At 44.5% G+C, this 13,022-nt stretch overlaps 1 protein-coding gene across 8 annotated transcripts in view; it reads right to left on the bottom strand.

Moving 5' to 3' along the window:
• Positions 1–1,278: 1,278 nt before the first annotated feature.
• The window catches only part of SEPTIN3 (septin 3), a 34,760-nt gene continuing 23,016 nt past the window's right edge, over positions 1,279–13,022 (bottom strand). For 5 of the 8 annotated variants that reach the window (XM_069231156.1, XM_069231160.1, XM_069231162.1 and 2 more), the window contains exons 7-10: positions 11,315–11,410; positions 7,740–7,839; positions 6,966–7,017; positions 1,279–2,138 (exon numbers count right to left, since the gene is read on the bottom strand). In XM_069231156.1, coding sequence (XP_069087257.1) covers positions 2,012–2,138; positions 6,966–7,017; positions 7,740–7,839; positions 11,315–11,410 — 375 coding nt within the window. In that variant the 3' untranslated portion in view covers positions 1,279–2,011. The remainder of the gene's footprint in view (positions 2,139–6,965; positions 7,018–7,739; positions 7,840–11,314; positions 11,411–13,022) is intronic. The other 3 variants (XM_069231157.1, XM_069231161.1, XM_069231163.1) reach the window with 1 other exon arrangement.

Here is a 13,022-nt window from a genome sequence, read left to right as displayed (position 1 = left end):
TAATGGCGTCTGGGCGCCCCAAAAAAATGGCGCAAATCGGGTTAAGACGATTTTTTTGCCTCAGCCTGACTTGCCCCATGTTTGGACGCCCAAACGCCATTTTTCCCTACGCCGGCGCTGCCTGGTGTATGTGGTTTTTTTTCACGCACACCAGGCAGCGCCGATCGGCTAACGCCGGCTAACGCCATTCAATAAATACGGCGCCCGCATGGTGCTTCAGAATGGCGTTAGCCGGCGCTAATTTTTTTGGCGCAAAACTGCGTTAGCGCAGTTTTGCGTCAAAAAGTATAAATATGGGCCTCAATTCTAGGTAAGACCCTGTGTCGAATGAATGTTTAATTGTAAATCACATCTATACCTTGGGTGACCATTGGCTATAAAAATCTGAAATAAATAAATCCCTTTGAATTGGTGACTGTGAACAAGTAGCATGTGGCAGGTGGAGCTCAGGTTTTGCGCTGGCAGAGACAGCTGAAGCTGCACCACACCCTCCCGTCCCCTCATTTCTCATTGGAGTTGTGGTGCACCACCTCTAAATTAGAGCCTGTGTTCTATAACTGGGGTTTGCTGTGGTGCCCGCGTGGTTCTCTTTTTAAAAACAGGTTTGTTTCTTAAAAAAGTGATATTATTTTATCTGCTCTGAGGTATGGATATACTATTACTTTCAACCAACCTGTATTCTTTTGTTTTCCCACTAAATGTCTTTTATTATGAATTGGGTTCTCAGAATGCTGAGTTCCAATTATTTAGTTTTTCTATAAATGTACGTGCCAGAGACAGGATACACCTGAATATGAAGACATTCCAAACACTTTGGCCAGAAGGAGAACAAGGATTGGAATCCCATACTGCCCAGCAATACAACTGGCAGTACTGAAACGCAGGGACCCCCAGTGAATCATTATTGGAATCTGAGGACCACCCCAGTGGGTCATTACTGAAAGCTGGGGACCTAATCTGTTAATATTATTACATTTTCTAAACAGCCGCGGACTCCCTGAGGAGGCTTCGCGGACCCCCGTGGGTCCCCGGACCACTGGTTGGGAACCACTGATATTTAAAATGCCTTCTTAAAAACTCCAGACAGGGACCTAAGGTAGGGGGGCATGCACATAGTCCGAGGTCATGCCAACTAGTAGTAAATGTATTCTCGTACTTACATGCTGGGGTGTGATTATCTTACACTAGTTCCCTTGGGGTGGAAATCACCTTACTATGCATCAAGTCCTGTTTCTTACAAGCCGCACCTCACAGCACAGATCCCACCGAAGCCACAGGTGGAAATGAGAACCTTTATTCCACGTTCACTTGTGTTTCGAGTTATGTTGCACAAAGGAGTGGTCAGTCTTTCTGTCCCCTGGGCTGTGTGAGGGACTGTTTGGCACATTCGGAAACATCACAAAAACTAGGTAAAAAAAGATCCAGAAACTGTTAACAAGAGATGCTGCTGATGGGGCCAGAACCACCGGAAGTGAGAACAGTACAACAGTGATACAACAGAGAAAGGCAGGAATGATAAAATGGGACCATCAGAGACCCGCGACAACGAGGCTAGTCCCCAAATTACATTTTACAGCCTCAGGCAGTGGAGTAACCCCACTGTTACAGAGAATTTATAAACCGAGGCTTCAAGCTGCAGACCTGTCTATTTGATCACAAAGTGTCCACAGGCCCAGGTCGCAGGATATTGCAGGCCTCGAGCAGCAGACTAGCCCGTCCTGCATGTCTAATGCATGAGACCACCCTTCGGATTGCTGTACATACTGCTGGGTTTGGATTTCGTCGCTTACACAGAGGTAGGGGCCCTCGTCATTAGCTCCCCTTCGGTTCCCCCGCCCCTTAACCACCCCAACACAAAGACACGAATGATATGGAATCCGTGCAAAAATCTGTGCAAGTAGTCCAGGTGTGCGAGTCACTAGTGAGACAGCCGGTGATTGACCAATGCCATCGGGGTCTGGGACAAGGGGCCGGGAGAGTTGAGGATAGGACTGTCTCTGGGCGGGGGGCTTCAGATGTTGCTTTCGTGCGAGTCCTCACTGACAGGTGGGAGTCCCCCGTTGTCGTTCAGACGCTTGGCTCTGTAGGTCTCATAGTGAATGTTGTGCGTCACTTCCTTCAGGTCCTGCAGGTGCGTCCTGGGAAAATAGGCATCGTGAAAGAAAGGGTGTAATTAGAAGCGATATTCAGTTGAGCTCTCGCTGTTATACAGTCTGAAATTTCCTGCGTACTAACGTTATATAAAGCAAATGACACCGTGTCAATCTGTGATCAAGCAGTGCTAGCCTGCCACTGGTTGACAGCTTCTTCCCTGTTGGCTACTACCCTCCGTTATTCCGTACAGATCTCTGGGTCTGGGTTGCGCAACCAAGAATAGAACATTATTTTGTAAATAGAGCCAGACCTTTGTGTGACTTCCAAGACTAAGTAATTGAATCCATCTTCTATTTCCATATTTCCCCCCACTTACTGATATGATTAGGCAGGGGCGTTCCAAAGGCCCCGCGGTGCGGGAAAAGGGCGGGGGGGAGGGGCTAAACTCCAGGGGCCCCTTAGCACAGCACTTGGTCTGAGTGAGAGGGGGGGGGGGGGGGGGGGGACGTCAATTCACCGAAATGCCAGGGGTTGCAGAAGAAACATCACCTGCCCTTTGACCTCCACTTTCACTCACACACACATACTTTAGGGCAGGGATACTCAAAGTATGGCCCGCGGACCTCATGCGGCCCCTCTGACCTTTACATGCGGCCGCTGGGGCAACAGGAGCACTGGGCAGCTGTTTGCTCCACTCCACTGACAAAAATATTAAATACACACACAATCTTTTATTTCAAACTTAATTGGTGTTAAAGAAAGGAAGGGACTCCTGCACTTAACTTTGGAAACGCCTTCATTTTTAAAGACATCTTGCAGCATAAGTGTAAAACTAAGACAGTCTCTTCAAAAAGAATTAAGTGTATTTAGTTAACATGCAGAACCTTTTTGCCTTAGTACAATTTATTTTATCAGTGCATTAAGATGTATTTATTTTAAAGTGATAGTTTTCAAACATAAATTTGGAAACATTAATTATTTCCCTTACCCTGAGAACACCACCAATAGTAAATTAAAGAGGCAAGTCACTTGGTATGTGCACTTTATGGGTGGCCTGGGTTCCTATCATACATAAACAACATTATAGTTTATTAAATCAAACATAGAAGCAGGTTATGTGCAGCGCACACCATGAATCTTGTATTTCAAGGTCATCTTAAATGTGATAATGCAGAAAAAGGAGTGAAGTGAGACTAAACAATTGCCTAGGATCACACACTTTGGAAAAGTCGGTAAGCTGGGATTAATTCCAGGTTTTCTGGTTTCCCATTGTTTATTTCAGCCACTAGATGTATATCCTTTGTTTCCCCTACACCTACCTTGCCACCAATCCCCCTAGTCACCCCACCCGACCGCCACCGCCCTGGCATCAGTGCAGCCCCCAGGTACGTCACAGACCAAACATTTTGGCCCCTGGGAAAATGTTTGCGAGTACCCATGCTTTAGGGTGACCAGATTTTTTGGAGCAAAAACCGGGACAGGTCAGACATAAAAGCAGGACTAAAGACTTTACTCTCACTTTTATATCTGGCCTGTCCCGTTTTTTTTGCGTAGCTTAGTGAATGTGTGCTATACATATGTGGGTGTGTGGGTGTGTGTGTGTGTATAGACACAGACACCCAACACACACACACATTTACAAGGCTCCATATATAAAATTAGCTATGGCTTCACCGCCCACCCTGCACCCCCAACCCGCCCCCACCCACCTCTCTCTGCTCCCCACTCCATCTCTCTGCTGGGAGCAGACAGGGGACTGTGTTGTCTGACAGTAATAGATAAATTAATTTCATTATTTCATACTTTACTTATGCTTCCCTACATGATCTGACCTTTGTTCCAAAAACCGGGGCATTTATTTAATGATCTGACCTTTGTCCCAAAAACCAGGACATTTGTTTAAAATTAAGAGCAGTGTCAGGACACCGGGACAGTCCTCTAAAAACTGGGACTGTCTGGGGAAATCCGGGACATCTGGTCACCCTAACATACTTACACATCCACACAAATGCACACTAAGACACACTGTCTCTCACATAAACACACTCTCACCCGCAAGCACACACACAACATCCATTTAAAAGCATTTTTTTACTTACCTCAAGAGCCATGGAAGGGCATATCCCACCTAACTGTACGACATTTTTATTACACTGATAGTGAATAATATGCTTTTATTCATTATTAGTGCCATAAACAATTGACAGAAAACAAAGAAAGTGGAGCCTCAACTGACATTCATAAGGACCAGCTGCACTGAATGTGCCACCTCTGAGTGCAGCGGTTGCTATGGCAGTGCCAGGAGTCGCAGAGGGAAAGCCAGGGGTCGCAGCTGCGACCCCTGGCGACCCCTAAATGACATCCGGGGGTGGAGGGGCTCCATGGTCTTTGCAGGGGGGCCTCCTCCAGTATCGTTATACCACTGCAATTAGGAATTATTCCTATAATGTCCAAAGATTTTGATTAAATTGATTCAAGCAAACAACCTTTAGGCACAGATTTAAGAAGCACTAGTGCTACATCAGCATCAGTTTTTTTTATGCTGTGGCATTAAGCTTAAAAAATCGCCACACTATATTTACAAGAGCCGCAATGCATGCATAGCGCCACTTTGTAACCCTTTGCCCCACATTATGCATGCGCCATGCATATATGTATGCAAAGGGGGCATTCCCCCTTTAGGGGGACCGCAAAAATGGTGCAGCATCATTTTTTATGGCTACTTTTAACGCCTGTGTATAGCAGGCGTTAAAAGGGGGCACAACATTGGTTACAATGGGCCTCTATGTACTGATTTTGGCGCTAACCCTGAACAGTACATCAATAGTGTCAAAAATGTTGACGCTATTGCCCCTCTTGTGCACCATGGTGCACCCTATTTTAAATGTGACACACACATGATGGTGGTAGGAGGACACTAAGGGGCGCAAGAAAAGTGGCCCTGCACTGGGTGCAGCACCACTTTTCTTAAATCTGCCCCTTAGTGTTTCTAAGAGACTTACAAAAAATCCAGAGATCACAGTAGAGGTTTTTAAATCAATCAATGTGTTTGTTCCACTTTTCAAAATGGGCTGCAGCTCCTATCCTTTCCCAGAGTAGTGGTGTAGCTCCAGGGGGGTATTTGGAGTGCTACACCACCTAAAAATGTGGTATATAATAAATTGTTGGGTACAAGTGCTTTCAGTCCGGTGGAGTTGCTGTCAGATTTGACCTAGGATTTTCACATGCCCACACTGACAAAAACACACACACACACTTTCTCGTCTATGGTTTGAAGGTCTTAAAAATGTTGATAATTTGAAAAATATTACGTTTTAAGTACCCCTAACAATTTGCACTTTCCACTGCCCTTTATGTCCCCCTCATGGCCTGCTTCTCATATACTGTGCTTTAACAAGATGCTGCAGAGTGATTTTTGGGAATTCTAGGGCCACATGTACGACCATTTCATTTTGCGAGTCTCTAATTCGGATTTTTTCATCTTGCAATTAGAGACTCGCAAAATTTAATGCACTAATGTGTTTCAGACACATTTAGCTATTCCCAATGGGATCGCAAATGACCTATCTCATCAATGTTCATGACGTAGGTCGCAATTTGTGACCCACTGGGAATGGCCGCACTCTCAGGAGTGGTGGCCTGTTGGAGATCGCACATCCCCATATCTGTGACTGCTTTTTAAATAAAGCATTTTTTTTTAAATACAGCCCGTTTTCCCTAAAGGAAAACGAGATGCATTTCAAACAAAAAAAGAAAACATTTCTTTTAATTTTTTCAGAGTAGGCAGTGGTCCGTGGGAGCAGTGTCTGCTCTGAAAAAATATTTTCACTACCATTCACATAGGGGAAAGGCTCTTGTGGGGACCCCTTCCCATTTGTGAATGGATTACCACCAAATTGTTTGGTGACCACGTTCATGGTCGCTAAACAAACTTACATACCACTGGGACTCGCTATTTGGATGAGGGTGCCCTCAGCACGCCCCTTCCAAATAGCGACTCGCAAACCTATTTTGCGATTCCGTAAATAGATGACCTAATCCAAAATAGCAAAGGCTCATGCCAAAGTGCTATTTTAATGTCACAAATTGCCCGATTCTGTGAATCTCACATTTGCGACATGAAAATAGCTACGTACATCTGGCCCCTAAAGCTTCCACCACCCAATCATACTGACCAAGCATCACCCCTGGCCCTGAGTTCACTGTTTTGAATGCCTGACTGCAATGTTCTGGTTGGGGGACACGGATAGCTAAGCATGTTTGCTGTTCTCTACCTGCTCTCTCTGCTGTTTTATGAGCAGGCATCAGAGCATGTCTCTTAGTTTGTGCCTGACATGGTGCCGTCTTTTTGACTGGCATCATGGCATGTGTTGGATTCCGTGCTTGACCTGGTGCATTTTTAGGGCGCATCAGAGAATGTCTGTAATTCCGTGCCTAATTGTCCTGCCATCAGAGCATGTGAATTCTGCACCAGAGTAATCTTTGAAGCAGTCTTAAACATTAGAATAGCCCCGTCCATATACGAGGATCCCGGAGCACCTTTATTTTATATATATATGTGTGTGTGTGTGTGTGTGTGTGTGTGTGTGTGTGTATATATATATATATATATATATATATATATATATATATGATTAAATAAAATATAAAGAATAAATGCATTTTCAAATGCAGAAAATTACTGCACCCTATTAAAGCCTAGGTTTTTGTTTTACAAAATTTGCTTGTTTACTTTTTAAAAATAGTCAAACAGAACTATAAAGCAGCAAGCTAATAGCAAATAAAGAGTACAAATACAAATATGTAGACCTAGCTATATTGTTGCTTTAACTGATGCACACTTGTGTCTCAATCACGTCGTTTGCACTCACCTGATGACAAAGTCCCGCAGCAGTGCAAACTCGCAGTGTGCCAAGTTTTCCACTGAAATTGGAAATTAGAGTACAAATGAGATTGAACGATATAGGTACTTGTGACCTCATAAGCATGCAAGTGATCAAAGGAGGACAGCGGGGACAGGGCTGAAGTGCATTAGCACGGCTGTGTTAAGTTCCCAGTGTTGTAACTGCAGTGGTGCTACAGGGTAGAACTGAGATGCACTGGCAGAGCTGTGTGTGTGTGTGTCGGTCCCAGTGGTGTAACAACAGGGGTTATTCAGGACAGGCTTATGGTGCAATGGAAGTTATGTGTGTGGGCCCCAGTGGTGTAACAGCAGGGGTACTTCTGGTCAGACCTGAGGCTCGCTGTCCAGAATGTGTGTGGGCCCCAGTTGTGTAACAGCAGGGGTAAACCAGCGCAGACTTGAGGTACGCTGGCAGGGAAGTGTGTGGGCCCCAGTGGTGTAATACCAGGTGTACTCCAGCTGAGGCTTGAGGTGCCCTGGCAGGAGTGTATGTGGGCCCCACTGGTGTAATAGCAGGGTTATTTCAGATCAGGCTTGAGGTGCATTGGCAGGAATGTGTGTGGGCTCCAGTGGTGTAACAGCAGGGGTACTTCAGGTCAGACTTGAGGCACGCTGGCAGAGAAGTGTGTGGGCCCCAGTGGTGTAAAGGCAGGGGTACTTCAGGTCAAGCTTGAGGCACACTGGCAGGAATGTGTGTTGGACCCAATTCTAAAATAGAAAACGGGTGGTACTAGCCTCTTACCTTCTATAATTCCCCAGGGGGTCCTTCGGCCTAAGACCCTCTTTCCATTAACTTGGAACTCCTTGTCACTCCCTACCACAGCGAAGGGCATGCTGTCCTGCTGGAGACAGAAGAAGGATCCACATCAGTAACAGGTGTGTGCCCCTTGCAGCCCACCCTAAGATATACCCCAGCAGATAGAATCATTTATACCAACTACACAGTATAGTCTTAATTCTTACGATGTACACTTATCAATTCTAACAAACTTTCATTCATACATTCTTGGTGCGCCGTCATTGTGTTGACCCCAGTCTGCGCTCCATTTGTATTTTTCTTTGACAGCCTGTATCTCCCTCATAAGAAAGCCAACCACTGAGGCAACACTAGCTGACCCTAGGCTGGGGACGGGTTTCAGTCCCTCCCCACAGTCACTCTGCTCGAGGTGTTGATCCCTGAGTAGATGGCCTTCTTTCATCGAAGACATTGTGGAAGTTTTAGTGGGCGCCAGAAATCACAGCCCCAGGCTGTGGTGCAGGAACTGTACTCGCTGATGGATCCTGCCCATGGGCCATAAAGTCTTACCTTCTCTGTGGACTAAGGGAGTCATTTAAGATTTGGCACAGTGGAATTCCAGCCTTAAATCAAAAATAAGTATACTGTTCAGCAATTTAAGCCATTACAATTAAAACATTGATGTTTACAACACATAATGTAAAAATAATCGCAATTCATATCAACTTAAAACAACCTGGACACCGTTCATAAAATGTTACTCTCTGTGCATCATCCATTTGATTTAATTTAATCTAGTCTAGTTACTATGTAAAAAATTGAAGTGCAAATGCAAAACGAATGTCCTACAATGCACTAATAAAACCAATTTCCATTGAGTAGAGCAATCATTGGATCTTGCTAAACATAACAACTATCAAATGCGTGCCTAGGTACCGATACCAAGGTGTGCACTTAATAGTTATCTTCTCAGGGCAAATTTACCTTTTTGAAATTATAGTTATACGCCCTGTCAGCAGAAAAAGTGGTCAGAAAAATACGCAGCAGCTTTAAATTTGCTTGGTTCCCACTCCACCAAGCCTACAAGGAATCGCTTGGTCCATCCTCCACAGGGCCCATTTAGGGCTGGTTTTCTGCCACATATTTTTTCTGACCAGACCGCGATGTGAACCAATGCACACACAGACATGAAAAATGAGCAATCGCACCTGCATGCATGGAGGAATATCTATGCGGATCGGGACCATTGCTTATTTCTCTTGCAAAAATAAACCTGCCAACTGCAAGCAAGAGAGCATTGACACTGTCATTATGAGAAAAAGATGGTGATGGATGGGACACAGCATCAAAAGAGAACAAAACTCACAAGAACAGCTCTACACTGGACTGCAGAAGGCAAACAAAAGAGAGGCAGGCCAAAGAATACCTATGGAAACAGATATTAAGAACCTGGTCCACAGATGGGGGACCATGTGCCCAGGACAGACAGAACTGGAGGTCCTTTGTTGTTGCCCTACATCCCAGTTGGCATAACGGGCAATAAGTACGTAAAAAATAAACCCCCAATAACATCTGTGCTTTTTTCTGCAACAATTATCCTAGGCAGATTGCCATGACACTGTGGCCTGCCAGGCATTCCAGTTTTGATGACAGTACTTCCACTACAGGGATTAGGAGCACTTCACCAAACTAATCCTTGGTAACATTGCAGGGATTTTTAATTATGAGGGGGCCTTCTACTAGGCAAGGGGCAACGGTGAAAGCTTCTGCCACAAGGGCAGGCCAGTGGATCACCCACAGGTGTAAGTGATCACGTAAATTACATCCTTTACCAAGTGCCTGACCAAGTAGAATCAATTGTACAAGTAGAACGTGCAAGACCTAGTCCTTGGTGACTGTAGGGGCCTTCGGAAATAGGAAAGCTGGAATCATCAACAGGCAATTACGTCGTCAAACATTATGCATCTTTGTCCCATTTAATCCCCTCATGCTGAATAAATGATCTTGAGTGAGATGAGAAATGGTTGGCTGTGCTTCTTGTACCCAGAAATTGAACAAGGGCCTTAAATGACCGACTTTGAAATGTAGTTTCCAGTCCTGATACTAGATGGAATGGCATACATAGTTTGGGGGAATACAGAATTTACAGTCTAGGACAGTGTTTCCCAAACTGTGGGTCGCTACCCATGGGTGGGACCTCAGCACATTTTTGGTGGGTCCTTAAAGTCTGAGAAATAAATAGGGATACCTGTATTTATCTTGTCACATTTGCTGTGCTTCAAATGTCAGGCCTCTGTCTTTTGACAAGATGCAGTTTATTTTTTTAACATGTTGACTGGTGTTTACAAACTCCTTTCACTTTGCAGTCACGGAGAGAAAAATGAACTATGTCACAAACTTGCTCGGGTGCAGAGAATGTGAGAGAAAAGTCTGTAGGATATAATTTTTTGAAACACACAACAAATTATCAATACCTGTAAATGAACTGTGCATATTCAGCAGTTAGGAAAACAACAACAAATCACATCTTTTTGTAATTCTGAAGTATGTTGAAGTCAAAGATTTTAATAGGATCAAAACAAATGAAGACACTTTACTTTCTGATGCACAAGTGATAAATATTCCCTGAAATCCCATTTTCACACATATTCATTTGTGTGCAATGTAGTCCTATCAGTAAAACTGTATATCTGTCCAAATGTAGTGGCCATTACAATGGAAAATGTGCTTTCTGTAAATGACAGTGCACTACCACACGATACTCTAGTTCAATTAAAAAAGTCACCGCCCTCATGTTCATTAAAGCTATGTGGGTCATGAACTTTGACTTTCTAAATAGTGGGTCGTAGTTTTAAAAAGTTTGGGAAGCACTGACCTAAGAGTAACAGAGTGATCATGAAGTTAACACAATTGTTTCCAAGCAAGTAGGAGGTCTGGCATGGCTGTCTCCACCGTACCCCTATATGCTGGAGTGATAATTGCTCAAATATGTGGTGATATCCTGAGAGCTGTAGTAGCTGTCCCCTCAGTGCTTAATTTGTACATAAAAAGGTGCCGGTGCTCAAAGCTCTCCTCTGAAACACGCAGCTGCTGCAATTAAATGTGTGAACTCAGGATACCGAGGCAGAGTAACCCTGAAGACATCTCGGCCCTCTTTCATCTATTTACAGACACACCCTGCCCCTCCAGCTCACTCTTGCAGCTTTCTGCTTTCTAACTTTGTGACGTTTTTTCACTTTGCTCTTCCTCCGTCTTTCCGATATGTGTCTTTTGCTACAAGAGCTCGCAGCGAATGCGTGAGGCAGAAGAATAAGCCCCAGCCCGCAAAAATAAGTGCCGGTGCTCAGCACTGGAAACAACAAGCACAAATTATGCACTGTGTCCCCTGTTTGAGATGCTGTATAACAGATCAGATGTCTGGCCCTGCCACACCTTAGCCTAATGTCTAAGGATAGGTCTCTAGTTCCCTTATTCACTACCTTTTCTCCTCCCTATCAGCCCAGCCCCGTCAGACACTCTTCATGCCCACATTTTGGGGCATTTATTGTTTACAGTACTTTAATAATCGCTTCTTGACCCACTCTGATCTTGTCATTCTCCGACTTGTCCTCCTGGTCCTCATCAAACTCTTTTTGGGGGTAGAACTCGATCCCATTCATTTCCAGCTCCTTCCGCACCTGTGAGTGTAAAAAAGGACACGGGTAAGGATACAAGTGACAGAGGGCAGAGGTTAGAGGATAAACTGCTAGTAAGAGATCCATCTAGAGGGTGATGGGGTTAGAGAGGGAGCCACAAGGGTGCAAAGGGTTGCAGTATGAGTTAGAGGCCAAACTGCAGGAGTGAGAGATAAAACAGTAAAATGCCAACTCAACGTCGAAATTCTGAGAAGCCAAACCACAAGGGTCAGGGACCAAGATACAGGGGTGAGAGGCAGATCATATAATGCCAAAGTGGGAAATAAGTCAAAGAGGTGAGAGCCTATTAGTGAAATCCCTAGACAGGGTTAAGAGGGAGAATCCTGCAAACCATCCTCCTAGTGCTTAATTTGTGCTGGTGGTAGCAGGTGGTGGGCACTGGCACTAGCTTGGGGGACCAGGAATATTATTTATCAATAGACTTTGACCCAGAGCAATTTAGAAAGGCAGGAAAGGGAGAAGGAAAGAGACAATGAATCATAAGAAAAATGTGTCAAAGGGACAAAGTAGGGGTGAAAAACAACCCGTGAGAGTGAGATAAAGAGACTAGAAGTGTAGTATGGTGAAAAAAGTAAGCAGGAGTTGGAAAACGAGACAGCCTTGTAATTCGACAACCCCAGCTTTTTTACAAATGAAGGACAATGAAGCATGTAGGCTTCACCAGACAGTTGAAAACATGGTCATTTCCAAGATATTCCACCATCCCGCATCTCTGAGGTAGAACCGGAAAAAACAATTGCCCCTTCAAGTTCAATTTTCAGCTTACAAACTACAGATAGAGAACAACCCAGCTAGCAAACTGTGTCTATATGATGGTAAGCAAAAAGAGCTGACCTATGATTCCCCTGGTTATAGTTACATCAGTTCACATATAACATTTCTGGCCCACATTAATAGTAATACCATAATTCTCAGCTGTTGGCAGCCACTGTAACTTACCTCTCTTACACTCACATAAGACATACCTGCTGCGGGGCTTGTCCATTACCAGTACTCTACTAGACAGTAAACCAACCATCTGCAAATGACAGGAATGGAATAACGGAAGAGATCTGTCACATCCTGCTGGTCTGTTGGAGAATGTTCATCTAGTCCACCGCTGCAATGTCAAGCACTATGACTACGTCTTTACATCTCACAATGAAACTCAGATGATGGCTGATAGTAACAAACCCCATCCCAGCAGCTAAAGCCAGCCCAGGTCCAAAATTATACACACAACTTCAGGATGGACAACCAATTACAGTAACCAGCTACGTTGACTATGATCATATGAAATACAATAAAGGGACCTGCAGAGCTGTTCAAAGCTACCGGCATACTGAAAACTATAAACTGTCCATATGTCTCTCACACCTAATAGCACACTTCTAAGCGCTGTAACCAAGACTATGATAGCCACTCCTCAGTGATCATCAGCCATGACACGGAGACACTTTCCACATGGGATCACAAAATAAAGACAACAGCCTTTCAGGCACACACCGTAGATGGCATAGCTTGCTGCCCATGTAGGCAGTGCTTCAATGTCCCAAATAGGGGCAGTAAGCAGTATAGAAATACTGAAATACAGCATGTAGAATTAACTCCCTAA

Source organism: Pleurodeles waltl, chromosome 4_2, assembly GCF_031143425.1.
Source record: "Pleurodeles waltl isolate 20211129_DDA chromosome 4_2, aPleWal1.hap1.20221129, whole genome shotgun sequence".
Taxonomy (NCBI): Eukaryota; Metazoa; Chordata; class Amphibia; order Caudata; family Salamandridae; genus Pleurodeles; species Pleurodeles waltl.
The sequence above is the reverse complement of the archived record's forward strand: the minus strand, read 5'-3'. Positions and strand labels throughout refer to the sequence as shown.